This window comes from Suricata suricatta, chromosome 9, assembly GCF_006229205.1.
Source record: "Suricata suricatta isolate VVHF042 chromosome 9, meerkat_22Aug2017_6uvM2_HiC, whole genome shotgun sequence".
Lineage (NCBI taxonomy): Eukaryota > Metazoa > Chordata > Mammalia > Carnivora > Herpestidae > Suricata > Suricata suricatta.
This window is the reverse complement of record NC_043708.1, coordinates 38823427-38844179: the sequence shown is the minus strand read 5'-3', so window position 1 is coordinate 38844179 and position 20753 is coordinate 38823427. Positions and strand designations below refer to the sequence as shown.

Below are 20753 nucleotides of genomic sequence, written 5' to 3'. Positions count from 1 at the left end.
CAAGGTACCCACTATATTAAACCAGGCTAGAAGCCAAATCCAAACTTATGCAGAAGAAAGAATTTATAAGTTCATGTCACTGCAGGGCACCTAAGTAGTCTTGCTTTAGGCTCAGCTGGATCAAGATGATCATCAGGGATGAGGATTTATCTTTATCTCTCAGACAGAAATTCTCCCTGTAGTGGTTGAAATGACCTTTGGCAGATCATGACATCCATCCCACTTAGTCCAGCCAAGAACAGTAGAATTGTCTTTAATGATAGCTTTGAGAAGAATGTCCCTCGTGAAGACTTCCATCAGTCTCACTTGTGATATGTGCACTGCTTTAGAGTAGGGGGTTGGTTGTATGGTGGTACAGTGACCAGCACGTCTCAGTTTGCCTGGAATTCTTCCAATTTTAAAGCTAAAAAAAAAAAATTCTATGTCCTGGGGAATCCCCTTGGTTCTAGGCAAACCAGGAAAGCAGGTCACCTTACTTTTTCTATATGGAAAGGTTTCCCCATAGAAAACAGCACTTCTGCTACAAGATGAAGAAGGAAGAAGGGCTGAGTAGGGGGAATAGTCACTTCACTCAGGCTAGATCCATTTGGTAGAAACATGGTAAAAGCCCCCACCCCCTCTCTATGGCCACACTGAGGCAGATTGTCTTTTGGATCAGGCTAAGCCTGTGTGACTGGCTTAGGCTACCACCTCAAAGGATTTCTTCCCTCACTAAGCTCAACCAGGTCCTGAAATTTCTCTCTCAATATTCTTTACACCCTCTCTGTGTCCTTCATTGTTCCTAAATTCTTGACCTTGATCTGATTCTCCCCTCTGGTGACCCAGTGGCTTGCTCTTTGGCTTTCATGCTTGGGTTCACCCTGGTTTTTGGCTTCTGGCTTCTGTGTCTCTGCACCTCATGGTAACTGATCTGCAGGCTCCTCTGATGCCCCGGCTGCATCTTGCTTGTATAGGCCCAATGTTCTTTCAGTAGGGTCTTAGCAACCCATCTGCAGCTAAGTTTTGCCCAAGCCTTCCTACTCCTGCAGTTCACCACTGCCCCCACCTGCTTCCAGGTGGAATTCAGCATAGCTGTCCATCAAAATCCATGCTATGTTGTGAAGTGGAGGCTTAATCTTTAAAGTCACAGCTATCAGCTCTTCTGCATCCTGCGCTCACCTGCACTCGTCCCTTCAGTTCTGCAGGGCAGGTACTTGTATTCCCATTTCACAAATGGGGACACTGAGGCTTAGAGGAGTGAAGTAACACATCCACATTCACAAAGCCAGTTAGAATTCAGAAGCTTGAGCTATTTCTACTGCACCATGCTGACTCTATCAGGCAATATGACATAGTCTAACTACTTAGAATAGTAAGATCACAAACAACAACTTCTGAAGACATGTTTTTTAGGTATTCTTCATGCCCAGGTTGGAGCCCAACACAGGATCATTCTCCCCTGCCGTAGTCCATCTCTCAGAAGTAACATTTCACCTTCAGTCAAGAAAGAAGCAGGAAAAAAAAAGGCTCATTTGAACTTGAGCCCCAGCTATGTACTTCAGACTGTAGCTCTGTATCTACCCTTTTACCTAAAACACAGCCCCTGCCCAGAACCACGGTGCTTAGAAACCAGAGTGGTCCTGGAGAGAAAAGTGTTTAAGGGGGTAACATTCCATTTGGGTACATTGCAGCCATAGGACCCCCTGGTCTGGGAAAAGCAGCTGGGTTTGTGCCAGGGAAGTTCCCCACTCTAGGAAATGGGACCAAAGTCTTGCTTACAGGGCCATTCATCCTTGGAAAGGAAGCTGGGTTTAGACCCAGGGTCCCAGTTGGCCTTGCAAAAGGAGCTGGGTTGATACCCACAGGGCCTGCTGGAGAAGAGCCCAGGGGCCCAGGAGCTGACCTGGGAAAAATAAGCTGACCATGGCCTAATGGGCCAGTAGACCTTGGGAAGGCAGCAGGACTTGGACTCTGCAAGCCACTGGCCCTGGGGAAGTTAGCTGGGTTGGGGCCAAGAGGTCCAGAGGTTCTTCGGAAAATTGCTGGACTTGAGCCCTGGAGGCCAGCAGACCACTGGAAGGTACCTGGATTTGAAGCCAATGTGCCAGAAGTCTGAGAAAAGGCAGCTGGATTCAGCCCCCCTGAACTGTTCCCCCTTGGAAAGGGATTGGCATTCACCCCCATTGGCCCAGCTGGCCTTGAAAAATGAGCTGAATTAGAGCCTATGGGGCCAGTAGCTCTGGACACGGGAGATGGATTTGGCCCTGGAAGGCCAATTCCTCGAGAGCCAGGACCCAAGTTTGGGCCTATGGGGCCAGGTACTCTTGCCATAGAAGATGGGCTTGTGCCCATGTTTCCAGAAGCCTGTGAGAAAGCAGTGAATTTGCTCCTAATAGACCTGCTGCTCTTAGAATGGGGGCAAGATCTAGGCCTTGAGGTCCAGCCATCCTTAAGTTAAGACCAGATCCTGCGCCCAGGAGTCCACCTGCTCTGGAGTCCAGATTTGGACCTGGCCCCAGGCCACCTGCCCTTGGGTTGGGCCCAAGGCCTGGGCCCAGGCTATTTGCCCTTGGGTTGGGTCCAAGGCCAGGACCTGGAAACATACCTGATCTCGGGGCAGGGTTTGTACAACTGAAGCCTGATCTCAGACTGGGACTTGGTCCTGGTCCCAGGCCAACAGGCCTAGGATTAGGAGGACCATTCCCAGAAGGCAACAGGATCCCTGCTCTCAAGTTGAGCCCAGATACAGGGCCCATTGGGCCACCACTTCTGGGGTCAGGACCTGTTTCCAGGAGACCACCTGCCCTTGGGTTGGGCATAGGACCTGGCCCTGGGAGACCCCCTAACCTTGGATTAGACAGAGGTCCTGGGGCCTGGAAGAGCCCCTGTCCTTGGGTTTAGAGATGGGCCTGGGCCGGGGCCTGGGCCCAAGAGGCCACCAGGCCTTGGGAAAGAAACTGCACCTGTACCAGTGGGATTCATTCCTCTTGGAAAAGAAGCCATGCCTGGGTCACGAGCACCAGCAGGGAAAGGTGCTGGATTTGAAGCCAATGAGCCTGGTGAAGTTGGAAAAGGCGATGGGTTCCTTGGGAATGGGGCCATATTTCCACCAAGAGAACCAGTTGCCATAAGGAAGGGATCAGAGTTCATGCCCAGCGGGTGGCCTGTGTTTAGAACAGGACCCCCCTGTGGTCCCAAGGAACCGTCAAGCGTCCTCGAGGTGGCAACTGAGCACGAGTCCAAGGAGTTGTCTGCTCTCTAGGGAAAATCCGGGGTTCTTTCATACTTTCTTGGGGACGTTGGTGATAATGGGCTTGGGGCGAGTTTTGAAAAGGATCTTGTTTTTGATGAGTGCTGTCACTAGGTACTGGGTGCCAGTCTTGCAGCCAAGTTCATTACAGTCCTGCTCCCCAGAAGTGTGTTTGACAAGGATGGATGATTTTTCCATACAGGATATGATGCCCCACGATCAGCACAGGGATTCCCTCAGTGGTGTAATGTAGGTCTCCCAGGAAGTTTCCAGCTAATCCAGTGCTGTAGCGAGCCCCGATCTCCCCCTGTAGCTCCATCAGCACCCATTCTGCCAGGCCTCCAGCCCCAGCACTGGAAATAACAATTTGCACCATGAGCTTTCCATCTTTAAAAAGCAACTGAAAATAAGCTGCAAAGGCGGCCACCAAGGGCGGCGCCGCTTGGCCAACGGGCGACAACCGAACCTCCCGCCGCTGTCGCCACGAGCATTGTCTCTGTCAGAATTTTAAAAATTATCTCAACCTCTAGAAGCTAAATAATGAAATTATTTTTAAATGTATTTAAAACTTGTGTCCCAGTAACTAATGGAGTAGCTTCTAGGCCTAGAATTCTAAACTTCTTTCCTCTCAGTTATGAATATTAGGCCTTTTTCTTCATGCACCGTGTTCAACACCAGTGGTTCACAATGTGTGGCCAATGACTTTCAAAGGTTTGTGAGGTCAAAACCAACTTCATAACAATATTAGGTTGTAATACTCCCATTCTCTCATGAGTGTGTGAAGCTACGTGAGCTGAGGTTTTGCAAAAGCTCACTGCAAAAGCAGATGTAAAAATCAAGACATATGCTCTTAAGTCAGACACTAAAGGACTTTTAAAACATGTAAAACAATGCTGTTTCCCACTAAAGCTTTTCTTTTAGAAAGTGCAATTATCTGTATAAACATGCTATCTAGGTTAACATGTGATTATTTATTCTTTTAAAAATAAACATGTTTTAAATTTCTGGGTTTTAATTTCTAATATGGTAAGTATCAGTTAGTATAACTCACACAAACAAAAGTTTTTTGGCATCCTCAATAATTTTTAAGAGTATAAAGGCGACCAAAAAGCTTGAGCATAGTTATTCTAATCAAGAGATTTTTGTAATGAAATTCTAAATTAAAAGCCCTTTCTAATAAATATGCTTTGATAGGCTAGAAAACTGGAGAAGATTGAGATATTCTACAAATTAGGACAGTGTGTTATCATTATAAACAAGAAAAGGAAACACAATAAGCTTATAATTTGAAGTATCTGTCAGTCACTCGTTACAATTGTTCATCAATGTCTAGCGTGACTCTCATTTGAGTCTCTGTATTTATGGCTCAAATAGCACTCCTAATGCTTAGCAACTCATTTAAATTGAACTTAGAAATAAAACCAAAAGGAAGGAGATTAGTGACAAAAATCTAAAAATATTTTGAAAAGCCTTGAAGAAACGAATGTTTTTTTCTTTGACTGGAATATCCAGTTGGAAAATTCTTAATGGCAATCTAAAGAATCGAGGCATTCAAAACAATGATTGCATATGAATTAAGTAATCATGTCAACCAAATAAGAAGTAAAACTCATACGTGAAGAATTAAAAATATAAAGTGCATCCGAGGGAAGGAGAAATGTCTAGAACTGTGAAACAGATCTCACCTGCAAGCACCTCAGTTCTTCTCTTGTGTCCATTCTCTGATCTACGGCTTTGGAAGGGGCGTAAATGTTTTCCAGTTTATTCTCCCACTTGGAACCCAGGGGAGAAGCTGCGAAATAGTTCTAAATGAGAAGCTCAGTCATGATCAAACTGAAAAGAACTTGATGTGATTTCTTTAAAATCACCATTTTTACTCAAGTATCTTTTTCACTCAACCAACTTTGCTTAGTAAAAGGATAGTGGCAACATTTCAGGGGTTATTTCCTGGGGTCTCTATAATGAGGAAGAGTGCTCGTTACTTCAAAACACACACTTGTCAAGTAACCGTAATGTGGCAAGTAGACTTCTAAGACCTGAAGACAGAGACTGAGAGGGACCCTGCTCCCTAAGAGTGGCCCAGTCTAGTAAAGAAAATAACAGTGAGGCTCCAAATGACAGAGTGAATCTCTCTCATTTTTTTGATTGTATGACATTTACTACCCTTTATTGGTTCCTCTGTTCTTCTCCTTCTCAAACAAATATAAGCTGTCTACTAATATATTCACTTACTAAATTAAAAACAAATGAATTCATTTTAAGAATTTTACTGTATCCAAGTACAAGGGTGGCTCAGTTGGTTCAGTGTCCAACTTTGGCTCCAGTCATGATCTCATGGTTCGTGGGTTCGAGGCCCATGTCGGCTCTGTACTGACCACTTGGAGCCTGGAGACTGCTTCAGATTCTTTGTCTCTGTCTCTGTCTGCCTCTCCCCTGCTCACACTCTGTCTTTTTCTCTCTCAAAAATAAAATAAACATAAAAGTAATACAATCTCTTCGGAAACGCATTGAGTTTTTGAAGACCCTCTTGAAATAAAGATTACTAGTTTCCCCTCCTTACTCATTTCTTTTTCTTCTGTAGTAACAAAACATTCAATTTTAAGCTAGACATGGGGCTAACTTAAATTAACATTAAATTTCCAGTCTCTCTTGCAGCTATCTGTGGACTTGTGACTATGTTCTGACTGATGGTATACAATTATTATATAAAACTTCTCCTCTTTCCTCCTATCTGCTGGCTGCCAAGCAGATGTGATGACTGGAGAAGAGGCAAGCATTTTATACCATGAGGTAACCCTGTTAATAAAGGCCATACACAGAGAGAAACAAGGTAAAAAAGCTGGGTCCTGACACCTTACTGACCCCAGACCACTATCTCCAAACTTTGTATAAGAGAGAAATACATTTCTTTCCTTATAAAGCTATGATTATTTTGTGCTTTCTTTCAGTGAAGCCAAGCCTAAGTTTACTATGCATCCAAATTCTAAATGAAAACATTAAAAACAGTCATTTAGAACTATATAATTGAATACGGTAGCCACAATGCACAGGCACTTAAAATGTGGCTAGTCTGAATTCAGACATGCTGTAAGGATAAAATATACTCTGATTTTTGAAATTTTCATATGAAAAGAAAAAATTAAATAGCTCATTAATGACTTTTATATTACATGTTGAAATAAAAATATTTTTATATGTTGGGTAAAAAATATTAAATTTGATTTCACCTTCACAGGAAAGGAAACCATCAACAAAATGAGTCAACTTATTGAATGGGAGAAAATATTTGTAAACTATATATCTGATAAGGGGTAACATACAAAATATATAAAGTACTCATTCACCTGAATAGAAAAAAATCTCCAAACAATCCAATTAAAAAAAAAAAAGCAGAGGATTTGAATAGATGTTTTCTCAAAAGACACATATATATGGATAACGATCACATGAAAAGTTGCTCAACATCACTAATCACAAAAATGTAAATCCAAACCACAAGATGTATCTATCACCTCACACCTGTCAGAGAGACTATTATCAAAAAGAAAAGAAATAATAAGTGTTGGTGAGGATGTGGAGAAAAAGGAATCCTCATGCACTGTTGGGAGAAATGTAAATTGGTGCAGTTACTGTGGAAAACAGTACAGAGGTTCATAAAAAAAAATAGAACTACCCTGTGACCACTAATTCCACTTCTGAGTAACAGTCAAGAAAGTAAAAATACTAACTTGAAGCATTATTTACAGTAGCCAAAATATGGAAACAATCTAAATGCCTATTGACAGATGAATTGATAAAGAATATATTCAATAAAGAATGGCCAAATATATATTTGGCCATAAAAAAAAATCTTGCCATTTGTGAAAACATGGATGGAGTTTGAAGGCATCTTGCTAAGTGAAATAAGTCAGACAGAGGAAGACAAATGCTGTATGATCTCATTTATATACAGAAAACAAAAAGAAAGAACTAAGCAAACAAACAAGCTCATGAATATAGAAAACAGATTGCAGGTTGCCAGAGGTGGGGCTTGGGGCTTGGGGTTTGGGCAAAATAGGTAAAGGGAGTCACAGCTGCAAACTTCCAGTTATAAAATAAAAAAATCATTAGCATGCAGTATACAGCATCATGACTATAGTTAATAACACTGTATTGCATATTTGAAAATGGCTAAGATAGTAAATCTTAAAAGTTCTCTTTACAAGAAAAAAAATCTGTAACTATGATGATGGATTTTAACCAGATTTATTATGGTGATCATTTTGCAATATATACAAATATTAAATCTGTATACCTGAAACTAATATAATGTTGTATGCCATTTATACTTAAATTTTTTTGTAATGCAAGAAATGCAAGTAAACTTTTTTACTTAAAGTTTATTTATTTCTTTTGAGAGTGTGAGAGAGAGCATGAGCTAGGAAGGGGAAGCGAGACAGGAGGAGAGGGAATCCCAAGCAAGCTCCCCACTGTCAGTGCAGAGCCCCACACAGGGCTTGAACGCACAAACTGTGAGATCAGACCCAGGCCAAAATCAAGAGTTGGCCATTCAAATGGCTGAGCCACCCAGGTGCCCCAGAAAATTTATCTATTTATTTTTTCTTCTCAAATTTTTATTTAAATTCTACTTAATGCCCAGTACAATAGTGGATTCAGGAGTAGAATTCTGTGATTCATCACTTGCATACAACACCTAGTGCTCATCACAAGTGTCCTCCTTAGTCCCCATCACCCATATAGTTCATCCACCATTCACCTCCCTATTATTCCTCAATTTTAAGAAAAAAGGCTTTTCTGATGATAATGTGATTTTTAAAATATTGTAAAAAATTAATTTCCCCTGTTTCTTTTTACTTTTTTAATGGGCCTAATAGAACATTTAAAATTATCAGTGGGTTAAGTGGCCCAGGTCATGATCAGCTCAGATCATGATCTCAAGGTTCATGAGTTTGAGCCCTGCATCAGGCTCTGTGCCGACAGCTCAGATTTGGAGGCTGCTTTGAATAATGTGTCTCCCTCTCTCTGCCCTTTCCCCACTTTCCCTCTGTCTCTCTCTGTCTCTCAAAACTGAATAAATGTTAAAAAAATAAAATAAAATTACATATATAGTCCACATTTTATTTCTATTGAACAGAACTGATCTAAAATATGGACTTTTTTAAATGCTTATTTATTTTGAGAAAGATAATGAGAGAGTGCATGTGTGAGGGAAGCAAAGGGACTGAGAAAGAGAGAATCCCAAGAAGGTTCCTGACAGCACAGCCCACTTGGGGCTTGATCTTATGAAATGAACTGTGAGATCATGACCTAAGCGGAAACTAAGAGTCAGACACTCAACCGACTGACCCACCCAGGCACCCCTAGAATATGGACTTCTTAATATTGGAATAAGTAGAGATCTTTACTGAAGATCAAAAATGACAAAGATAACAGAGTCTTGTAGTATTTCAGACTTAGATCACGCATGGGGTACATGTCCTGTCAATAGAGATTTTTAAAAAAAATTTAAAGTTTATTTATTTTGGGAGAGAGAGTCTGTGTGCAAGCAGGGGTGGGGCAGACAGAGAGGGAGAGAGAGAATCCCAAGCAGGCTCCGTGCTGTCAGCACAGAGCCCCATGCAGGGCTTGAACTCACAAATGGTGAGATCATCACCTGAGCCAAAATCAAAAGTCAGTCACTTAACCAACTGAGCCACCCAGGCACCCCAGAGATTTTTAAAATAAGAATGAAAGACTACTAATATAGCTTTCAAAGAAAAAATGTCTGGGATGACTTTAAATGTGATTATGTATTAAAACAAAAGGTGAATTAAATGCATAGTCTCCTAACCACAATAATGTAAAAACTTGTTAACTCTGACATAAAACTTGGTATCTTAGGTAAAATTCTTCCTTTTATTTATGAATACATATATACAAACAAAAATACATATGAGACATTCACATTATATATGTGTTAGCTTTTATTATGTGTTACTAATGTTTTCAAGGGCATAAATGCCTTTCTCATTTTTGGTGTCCTGGATATGATTTAAGAGGGTCATTTAAAGTTACTAATTACAGTCTAATGTTCTGCTTGATGGAGCTCATCTTGTTTTTGCACAACTGAGATTCTGCTTATACTCAGGTGTTGGATTTGCAGGTTGGCTCATGCAATGATCATTCCGGTAGAGCTAGCAAAATGGTGCTGGCCACACCTAGTAACTATCTTAGAGCTCCCTGTATTTAATAACAGTGCTACATCTCTTTCCCAAGACCTCTTGTCAAGCGCACAGATGTGCACATTAGCCGTGGTTTATAAGGCAAATCAAGTGTTTCTATGTAGGCCAGCTCTAGATTCGACAGATACTATCATCTCTGTGTGCCTGTAGTTGGGAGGTAGATCCATGGTAACAGGCTAGCACACTTTCCCTTTCCTAAAATGAAAAAAAGAGTTCTTTATTCTGACTTACAGACTATTATGTCTTTTTCAGGGTCAATATGCATTTTAAACTCCAAACATTTGGATTAAACAAAAATACATTTAAACCAGACTAAAGAATCAGGCTTTAGAAAGCAAAACCCCTTTCTTTCCCTCTCAAGCTTCAAACCAACTGGGAAATAGACATGAGACATATACATGGAGCTCAAAATATCAACTTTAATACTGGAAATTCCACTGGAAACATGACTGCATATCTGTAGTAAAAAGGACTTACTAACATTCTTTCTTTTCACTAGATCTTGAAATGGTCCACCTGAGGGAAAGTGGTTCAATGGAGAAGATTAACTTAGTGAATTCCATTAGTCTAGGGTATAATCTTTGGATTATTTTTTTAATGTTTTATTTATTTTTAATACAGAGAGAGACAGAGCATGAGAGGGGAAGGGGCAGAGAGAGAAGGAGACACAGAACAGGAAGCAGGCTCCAGGCTCTGAGCTAGCTGTCAGCACAGAGCCTGACGCGGGGCTCAAACCCACGAACGTGAGATCTGACCTGAGCCGAAGCCGGAGGCTTAACCGACTGAGCCACCCAGGCGCCCCTAGTCTAGGGTATAGACAGATGAAAACGGGAGCAAATCCCCAGTGTTTTTAATCCTCTAGTAGGTTAGCTTCACCAAATCAAGAAACGTAAGACAACGGTCAGGAGTGGGGGAGGGGGTGTCTCAGTTGTTCCTTTAACTTCTCAAGTATTTTACTGTAAAATATTACAGATGGAAAAATGTGGATAAATCCCTACAGAGTTAAAGCAGCACTGGTTTGGGGTATATAAGGTAACACTTAACATGCGGTGATATATAGATTGTGAAGACATCGTCTTTTCCCATTCATCTATCAATAGACACTTGGGTTGCTTCCAAGTATATACATATTATTCAGCCATACACAAGAATGAAATCTTGCCATTTGCAACAATATGGATGAACCTAGCGAGTATTATGCTAGGTGAAATAAGTCAGACAGAAAGATAAATACCACACAATTTCACTTAAATGTGGAATCTAAAAACAAAACAAATGAACAAACAAAAGAGAAATAGATTCATAAATACAAAGAACAAAATCATGGTTGCTGGAGGGAGAGAAATGGAGGGTTGGATGCAATAGGTAAAGAGGATTAAAAGGTACAAACTTCCAGTAATAAAATAGTCCTGGGGATGAAAAGTGCAGCATAGGGAATAGAGTGAATAATATTATAATAACTTTGGAGACAGGCGGTAACTACTCTTGTATACAATTGTTGAACTACTATTGTATACCTGAAACCAATACAATATTGTATGTAAACTATATTTCAATAAAAAATGAATGTCTGTCAATAGCATCCTTGTGTCCCAGTTTCTGTGGGAGGGTAGGAACTAACATTGCTCTGCTCCCAAACTATCTTCTGTCATAAAGACATGAATTTATTTTTCTTTTGGATAAAGTCGACTAGCTAACACAGGGGGTCATCCCAATTACCAGACAAATGGTGCCGTCAAATCCTCTTATTTGAGGACAATAGGTTGTATCTGCTTGCTATATAAAGGGTAAGTTTTCTTTCTGTCTGCAGTCTCTGTGATGTCCATCATATTCTGGTTTAATGTTTAATTTTGTTCAGTAATAAAATTTATCTTCTTTTCCTCCTACTGTTGTGGAAAGGTTTTTTGAGTTGTTAGGAGATCTGAGTTTTAATTCTATTTCCCCAACAAGGTGAATAAGAATTGTCAAGCACTGTTGGAGGGAGGAAAATCTGAGACAGTCGTTCTGGAAAGTTATCAGATGGTATTTAGTAAACTGTTTTTGCCTTTTGCCCAGCAATTCTATTCTTGACATACATCTTGGAGAAACTGTCTGTAAGAAAGCAAATACAAGACTGTTCAATACTATATTGTTTTTTGGAGTCAACCTAGGTGCCCAAGATAGGGGAACAAGCAAAGGATAAAACTTGGTAGATGTATATTATGGAACATAGAATGCAGAATATAGAAACAATGATCTACACGAACGTACAGAAACAAAGATCATAAAATAGTACTGAATCAATAAAAGATGCAAAAGAAAGGAGGTAAAGAGGAAAGAATTCTCACACACAAAGAACTGCTCATCTCCCTAGTGAATTAAGTAAGACTCCCATTCCTGGTTAAATTCACTGTCATTCAGTTTGCTACCTTACAACTAAACATAACTGCAATAGTAAAATGAAGAGGTTATGTTGTTTGCGACAGAGTAATTCCTTCTTTACAATTACATTCTGGCTGTCTTTTAAGAAAATCTTGTCCATTAATTATATGTTAGCAAATCATGGACAAAGATTATTTAACTTTTTAAGATAGACCCTTTAGAAATACCATTCTGTTCATCTAATTAAAAATTTCACTTCAGAAAACTTTTAATTGAATAATATATATTCATTACGAGATATGATGAGGGCCTCTGATGCTGACTATATAAGCACTACATAATTAGCACTCTACTGCCAAAGTAAGCCCTAAATTATGCTGCATTCACTTTTTTATAGTTCATCAAATTCAAATATGGGACAGAGAATTTTCACATACAACCTAATAACATCATTAACAGAAAAGTACTAATTTGCAGAAGGATCAAATGTCAACAAGAACATAAAATTAAATTAAACTAGCATTTGAAATCTTTAGGTTTTTGGTTCTCTAGAATTAAAGGCATTAGGAAATCAAATTATAATTAGATGTCTCCACGGTTCTCCAGCAATAAGGATAGGGCTTTTGGGGAAATAAATGTAACAACCAATTCAAAAGGTTTTAGTTAACAATTAGTATGCAACTCAAGATTTTCTTATTTAGGTTTGAGAAGTTACCTCTATTTTGATGAAATGATTCTTCTTCAAATCAGGCAGCAACACAGTAAGTTTGCTATCAATGGTAATATATCTTCATAACATTTTTTCAGATTCAAGATACTTTTACCCATAAGTAAACAGATTTAAATGTATATGTATTAGCCTTTGTCTGGGAATATAAATAGAGAGATGAATGAAGTCTTAATTCACTAGAATGTTTAATATGCTGGAGTTTTAACAGTCTCATTTTCTACTGTTTCTTATACATACACAAAACCACATTGTAAACTTTAAACTTGAGAAGAGATAAACATGATCATCACTGGTTTTGTATTTCTCCTATGGCTTTTTAAAAAATGTTTATTCATTTTTGAGAGAGACACAGAGCATGAATGGGGAAGGGGCAGAGAGAGAGAGAAAGACATAATCTGAAGCAGGATCCAGGCTCTGAGCCATCAGCACAGAGTCCGATGTGGGACTTGAATCCACAAACCAAGAGATCATGACCTGAGCCAAAGTCAGCCACCCAACTGACTGAGCCACCCAGGCACCATACCCCTACTATGGCTTTTATCTGTAATCACCTTTTGTTCCAAATTCCATCTAGAATATGTTAACAACAAATTCTTCCTTTAAGAATTACTCAGGACAAAGGCTTTAGTTTAGCAAATCACCAATGGTTATTAGCCTACAAGCTACACAGGAATTCTGACTCAATTTCTGACTGGCCAAATCCTTGAGTCTTAATATTACTTGTTTATATAACATAAAGAAAACTGTGTGTTAGCTTTCTTTTATCTTTCACTGGTCAGAAGATTCACAACAGATTTCTAACAATGTACTTTAATAATCTATGTACTTTATCCAAAAGAGCTGCATTTCCCAAAATGAGAAGCTTGATGTACAAAATTCACCTCATTGATTTCTGATCCCAATTTTTAATCTAAAAGTTTAGATTCCTAACTATCTTTGTCTTTATATCCTAAGATGAATACTTGCTCAGGCAGCTAATATTGTTCAACTAGGTTTTCAAACAATATTAAACATACAGATCTGAATCAGATTCCTCTGTATTTGTTTCAACTCCTCAAGCCATAGATATTCTAATTAATTTATTTTTAATTCAGCAATTAATGACAAATGGAAACAGATTCTTATGAAATAAGAAATGTAAAGGGAAATTATCTTTTTCTATGCTAGTGTTTACAGTCAACAATATAGAAAAAAATAATTGAATCATGACAAGTATGTTGAATCGTTGATTGTTATAAATGGAAGGAGACATTTTTAAAATCTGCACTTCTATTTTTCTTAAGTTTAAAACTAGTCTATTGAGTGAGGCGGCCATCTGGTGACGGAAAAGAGCACGACAGGCACTACTTTGCATGAGCTGAACGTCACAGATACTCTACACAAACCAACCGAGCCACAAAAACTTCAGCAGCGCTGTCCAAAGGAAACAGAAATCGCATGCGTAATTAAAAAAACTTCTAATCGTCTCTTTTAAAAAGTAAAATTTTAATAATGCATTTTAATTTAATCCGATATATCAAAAATAATACTAAGTCTTCAAAAATACAATGTGTATTTTATAGTACACCTCAATTCGGACTAGCCACAGTTCAGGTCTTCAAGAGCCATGCGGGGCTGTGGCTAGTGGCTCCCATATTGGGACAGGCAGACCTACAAAATGAAATGAGAGCTACAGTTCCTTTGATTTTCCTTTTACTGAGTTCATTCATTTCTCAGCTCTTCTGCTCACCCTTTAAAAAAAAAAAGTTCCTCCCTGTCCCTCTCTAAGTTCTACTTGATTCTGTAAAGATGTTTTGCCTCCAGAACATTTTGGAGTGCTGAAAGGACCCTCAGAGCCGATCCGAGAACGGTAAGAAGACCTTTGGTGGGTTCATTTCTTCTCCAGAGGCACCAGGGCGTGGGTTTGTCTTCGCTGTCCTTCGATTCTGCTCGTTCCGCTGAGGCGGTGCTCAGCTACATTGCTGGGGATCTGAGGCCAAGCCAGGGCCGGGGCGGGGGCGGGGGTGGGGGTGGGGGTGGGGGTGGGGAGGGAGGATCGGAGCCCGTCCTGGCGGTATGGTCGCCATATGACATCACAGCGCCATAACTTTTAAGGTTCCAGTTCAGCAAGGCTCCGGGCTTCCAGGTCCTGAATGTTAACGGCTTTCCATGGGAGAGAGCCGGGACTGGAGGAAGCCACACGACTAGGTCCCTGCCATCATGCCCACAACTCTCTGCCTCTGGGCGGGTCCTCCGATCCTGCGAAGGCAGGCGAAAAGATGAGCGCGAGCACAAAGAGACGAGCGGGCAATTAGCTCCCTACCATTTCCCAGCAGCACCAGCGGGTGGACCCCTACCTCTGCTGATTGGCTGGACGTTGCCACCACGTGATCCAGAAGCGGATTCGGCCTCTGCTTTCCCCACCCCGGTTGTCCCCCTCCCCACTCCAAGGTTGCGGGAGGCGGAGGGCAGGTTTCCTAGGCAACCGCAGCTGGTCGTGTATACACAAGCCCTGAATTAGGGTGTCGTGCCTGCTGTTAGGGATAAGGAAACCGGAGTGGACTCTGCTCTGTCTCAGATTGCCCTGGGAACCATCCTCTTTCTGGGATAAGGTGAGTGTATCTCACCTTGTGGCCTTCGGGTGTCTTTGTTCTCTCTCCTCCCACTCTTAATGCCCCTGATGGGCATTCTCCTGATGGGAGAGAAGCTACATTGAGGTCAAAGGACCTTGTAATGTTGCAATGGAGATGGTAATAAAGAGACAGTGATGCATCTTTATTGAAGGCCATCAGGGTGACCAGAGCAAAGTTAAGAGGAGGAGGAAAGGGAAGGTGGCCCACAGTCACCTGTGCAGCCTTTCCTGCACACTTTAAGGTACAGAACTGAGAGAATCAAGTGCTTCTTGGCCAAATTTGATGCTCCTCACCTAGAGCCAGAAAGGTGTTTGGCCCATCGGTGCTAACAGGTGGATTCTGGTCTCTTTACACTCAAGGAAGGAGACAGTTTGACCATACGGGGCTTCTAGATTGTAGAAAAGAAATTTGATTTTTCAAAATGATACCCTACCCAGCTCTCATGGCAGATAGAAACATGGTGCTTTATACTCTAATTATTATTATATTCCAGTCATGTACAGCAAGTATTTATGTATTATTATATTATATTCCAGATTATGCCCTATAGGACCCTGTAGCATGACAATTAATTCAAATCATTTAACAAACTTTTATGGAACCCCAAGCAAGTGCCGGGCACAGTGATAGGTTCATTGACCCCGCCTTCAGTGGACATGTTACCTGGTAGGGAGGAAAGACCTGCAAGCATCACAATAGACTAGGACAGGTGCTATATATAGAACATGTGCAGGCCTTAACAAGAGGAGCATGATTATAATACTACCCGAGAGAATTAAAGTCTGCATACAGAAGACCCTTGATTTAAAATTTTCAGGATTATGGAGTATGCCATAAATTCAAAGGAAAAAGACATTTTAGGAAAGGAAGACTGCATATGCCAAAATGCAGAAATGACCCCACCCATTCAGAGAACCAGACCCTGTGGTTGTTGGGGGTTTATGATTGATGAGCTTGACAGGTAAACAGGAGTCAGAGCCTGGATACCATGAATACCTTCCAAGGAGAGTAGCCTAAACATATTTATGTTTCAGGAGGCTGGCTGTCACAGTAGTGTAATAGATGGATTGGAGGGATGGATGTAGGACTATGAGGAGAGCATCCAATTTCAGTGAAGTGATGAAGGCCTGAACCAACACAGAGGCAAATACGATGGAGAGAAGGGAAAAATGATAGACATTTAAGAGCTATATGCAGAAGGATTTAATGAGCAAGTGAATATGGAAGAAAGAGTAAAAGAGCGGTTAAGGATAAGTCCTAGGGTTCTAATATGGATGATTACAAAGATGGTGCGATTTACCAAGAGAAGGTGTAACTAGGAGAAGAAGGCTGGCTGGAAAATATAACTTCAGTTTTGAACGCACTGAATTTAAGATGCCTGTGACACACTCATACGTAGCTTTCCATATTGGAAGCTGGATTTACACAGGAAGGAAGCTGCACAGGAAAAAGGAAGATAAAAATTAGTAATTTTCACTAAGAAGGAAGCAATTGATCAGAAAAGTAGATTTGCAATAACAAGTAGAGGGGCAAGTGGGTGGCTCAGATGGTTAAGCATCCAACTTTCACCCAGGTCATGATCTTGTGGTTCATGAGTTCAAGCTCTGCTTGAGCTTCTCTTTCTCTCCCTGTCTCTCCCTGCCCTTCCCCTACTTGCACACACACACACTCTCTCAAAATAAATAAAAATAAAAATAAAAATAAAAAAAAAAACAAGTAGAGGGAAGGCAAAAAGAAAATGTCAAACCAAAGAAGAAAGAAGTCATCAACATTGTCAAATGCTATGTCAAGGTCAAGTTAAGAGCTGAAACATGACAAGTGTCTTTGGGAATTAGAAGATTATTGTTGACCTTGGCAAAAGAAATAGTTGTGGCCTGAGGTATCATCAATCATACTGTAGTGAGTTAAGAATTGAATGGAGGCAATGAAACATTGCTAGTGACTACTCTTAGAAGTTTTTCATCAAAAGTATCTAAACCCAGCTATTTACAGATACAGAATAGGAGGACCTTTTTTTTTTTTTTACGACAGGAATGATCTAACATTCATGTATGGAGAGAAAAGAAACCCTAGAGAAGAAAAGGTGGGAATAAACGAGGAGGAGGAAAATTTGACAGAATAGTGTTCTGAAAGGGACTGAAGAGGATAGGATCAGTACACACATTTTGGACAAGAAAAAGAATACTTTTACTAAAAGGGGAGTCAGGAAGGGAAAGAAATACATTTTTTGGAGGAAAGGAAATTTAAGGGATGTAAATCTGATGTCATCACTGTTCTCTGTAAAGATGGAGACAAAATCATCTGCAGAGGAGGGGTGGGAGGGAGAACCTGAAAAGAGTGGCAAAGTTTAGAATAGTCTCTACGTCATGAATCCCCCATCTGTATCTCTAGCCCTACTCTCACTAGGAGAACAAGTTGAAGAGGAAAGTAGAAAATATCTGCTGTTGAAGATCCAGCTGAAGTAGAGCCCATGCATTGGTAGTGGCTTTGGCTCTGTGCTGGTTATATGAAATTTTACAGCAGCTCTTCACAGTGGAGAGGGGAGGTGACTGGATCAATCCGAAATCTGAAGGGTGAAAGCTCGAGAAGCTCCTGGTGGCTCCTGGTTCCCTGAAGGAACTAGAGAAGACCTGGGATTTCTTAGTCAGGCCCTGAAAAGAACTTCCCCAAAGTGGAGGAGAGCGGGTACAAGCTGGCCAACAGGAAACGCCTCTTGATGGGATCAAAAGTTTCAGCTGAAAGCCTTGGGTCTACTTATGACTGGAGGAAGCATAGGAGGCTTATGAATACCAGAGAGGTTCAGGCTCCTCATAATTCAGATGCAGTTTTTCAAATTATAGAATTGGAAGCATTGTAATTAAATTTTGTTTTGCTAATTAACTACTGGATTGGAACTGATTTTTTTTCTAAATGAGGGCATTGATGAAGGAAAATAAGAGGAAGCAGAAGGTAAGGCTGATATCCAACATATGCATAGAAAAAGTAGTCTACATGAATAAACAGAAGACTAATACTGTAAAGATGGTTATTCTTTCTAAATTAAGCTTTACACTGGAATCTCAAAAACCCAAGTGAAGTTTTAAAACACTAAATACAAAATAAGCATAAAGTTTATTTGGAAAAATAAATATGAAAGAATAGCCAAGAAATTTTAAAAAATAATATGATGGAAATTAATATAAACCACAGTAATTAAATAGACAGAGCTAAGGAGAACACAGACTAGAGAGTTCAAAATTAGGCTCAAATATATGTAATAATTTAGTAAATAACGGGAACAGTTGATTTCTTTTGGAATAGACATCTTGGACATAGATTAGATAACTGGAATTGCCATTTGGTGACTTTGGATATACAGAGGACAGGCTTTTTCCTTGTGTGGTGGTGGGAAGGCAGGCTTTCCTTTAGTGTTCACAGACACTAAACCAGAATGTAGGGGTTGCTTTTCTGATGAGAAGGAGTGGTAAAGGCCCTCCTTTACTTAATGTGGCATTTGAATAAGCCTAGGAAGGGAAGACTATTGCCCACATCTATGGATGGGCCTCTGGTAGAGTATCTAATCCTTTCAAAGTTGTTCCTTGCTAAGTGCTCCCTTGCCTGGCTACTCCTGCCGCCTGTGCTGTAATATATTGGGGGTGCCTAAGAATGGGTTAAAGAGACAGTTGCTGATGGCAGTCAAAGAAGGGAAGATCAGTATCACCTTCATCACAGATCCATCATCTGACCATTCTCACCATCCCCACTACCGCTACCCTACCCCAGCCACCATCCTCTCTCACTCATATTATTACAAGTATTTCTTAACTGGCCTCTCTGCTTCTACCGGAGACACCTACAGTCTATTTTCAACAAAGTGGATAGGGTGATCCTTTTCAAAACTTAAGACAGCTCATGTTACTCTCTCCCAAAAATCTTCATAAAAAAAGCCTAAAAATCGCAAGACAGCACATGATCTGTCCCTGCCATATCTTTCTGGTATCACATCTTACCAGTCTCTATTTCTCTGGCTGTGCTCCAGCCATATCATTTTCCTTGCTGTTCTGCAAACATGCCAAGTATCCTTTCACCCTATTTTTTACATGTGTTCTTCCCTCTGCCTGGATGCATTTTCTCCAGATTTCCTCATAGTTCACACTCTCTCATTTCCTTCACCTCTTTATGCAGATGCTACCTTATAGAGAAGTATTTTCTTTCTTCCAACCTCTATCATTTTCTGACTGATAAATATTAGTTCCTCAACACATATATTAAGAAGTAAGTGACGAATTAGTAGAGATTCTAGTGTATTAGAATAATTTTCTGGCTCTTATTTTTCTTTTTGGTGCTAGCTGGGGACCCTCCCCTTCTCAACTCAGCATGGTCAGACTGTGTCTCCAATTTACAAAGCTGGAGTACAAATACAGACTCTAATATAGATCTCAAAGTCCTTTGATTTGATTCCTTTGGATGGCTTACAGCCACCATCTTCCCAATCACTGCTGCTCTGAGTTTGGGGAATTTTTAATATAGTTTTATAAATTCCTTGGTACATTGAATTTGAGGCTGGTTTATACTGATGGGCTTTTCTCTCAGTCTTATGCCGTCTACTTCATTTTCATTCAAAAGACCTTTCGCTAATAAAATACTCAGGAATTAACTTAACCAAAGAGGTGAAAGACCTGTACCCTGAAAACTATGAAGCATTGATGAAAGAAATTGAAGATTACACAAAGAAATGGAAAGATATTCCATACTTATGGATTGAAAGAACAAATATTGTTAAAATGCCTATGCTACCCCCAAGCAATCTATACATTTAATGCAATCCTTATCAACATACCAACAGCATTTTTCACAGAACTAGTACAAAAAAAATCCTAAAATTCATATGGAACCACAAATGACCCCAAATAGCCAAAGCAGTCTTGAAAAAGAAAAACAAAACTGGAGGCATCACAATTCAAACTTCAAGTTATATTACAAGGCTGTAGTAATCAAAACAGTATGGTACTGGTACAAAAATAGACACATAGATCAATAGAACAGAATAAAAACTCCAGGAAAAACCCCACAATTATATGGTCAATTAATCTTCAACAAATGAGGCAAGAATATGCAATGGGGAAAAGTCTCTTCAACAAATGGTGTTGGGAAAACTGGATAGCTACATTCAAAAGAATAAAGTTGGGCCACTTTCTTACACAATACATAAAAATAAACTAAAAATGGGTTAAAAACCTAAATGTGAGACCTGAAACCATAAAAGTCCTAGAAGAGAGCACAGGCAGTAATTTCTCTTACACTGGTCATAGCAATATCTTTCTAAATATGTTTTCTGAAACAAGGGAAACAAAAGCAAAAATAAACTATTGGGACTATATCAAAATAAAAAGCTTCTGCACAGCAAAGGAAACAATCAACAAAACCAAAGAGAATCTACTGTATGGGAGAATACACTTGCTAGTGACATATCTGATAAGGGGTTAGTATCCAAAATACTGACTCAAAACACAAAAACAAATAACCCAATTTAAAAAAAATGGTTAGAAGACATGAACAGACATTTCTCCAAAGAAGATATTCAAGATGGCCAAAAGGCACATGAAAAGATGCTCAACATC

At 40.0% G+C, this 20753-nt stretch overlaps 2 protein-coding genes and 1 long non-coding RNA gene across 3 annotated transcripts in view; 1 reads left to right on the top strand and 2 right to left on the bottom strand.

The window, feature by feature from the left end:
• Positions 1 to 1577: 1577 nt before the first annotated feature.
• LOC115301795 (decreased expression in renal and prostate cancer protein-like) lies at positions 1578 to 3337 on the bottom strand. The gene is given in 5 exon segments (XM_029951778.1): positions 1578 to 2357; positions 2360 to 2527; positions 2567 to 2849; positions 2851 to 3188; positions 3191 to 3337. Coding segments are annotated over 5 exon segments (1584 nt in total). The 5' UTR covers positions 3264 to 3337; the 3' UTR covers positions 1578 to 1635.
• Positions 3338 to 14005: 10668 nt separating this feature from the next.
• Positions 14006 to 14535, bottom strand: LOC115300858. Its single transcript, XR_003912889.1, has 2 exons — positions 14401 to 14535; positions 14006 to 14191 (listed from the first exon to the last, which is right to left on the bottom strand). It is a non-coding gene; the product is annotated as an uncharacterized LOC115300858 (long non-coding RNA).
• A 571-nt stretch (positions 14536 to 15106) lies between these two features.
• The window catches only part of LRRC9 (leucine rich repeat containing 9), a 110886-nt gene continuing 105239 nt past the window's right edge, over positions 15107 to 20753 (top strand). Inside the window, exon 1 of the mRNA XM_029952182.1 lies at positions 15107 to 15132. The gene's annotated coding sequence lies outside the window, so the exon portion shown is untranslated. The remainder of the gene's footprint in view (positions 15133 to 20753) is intronic.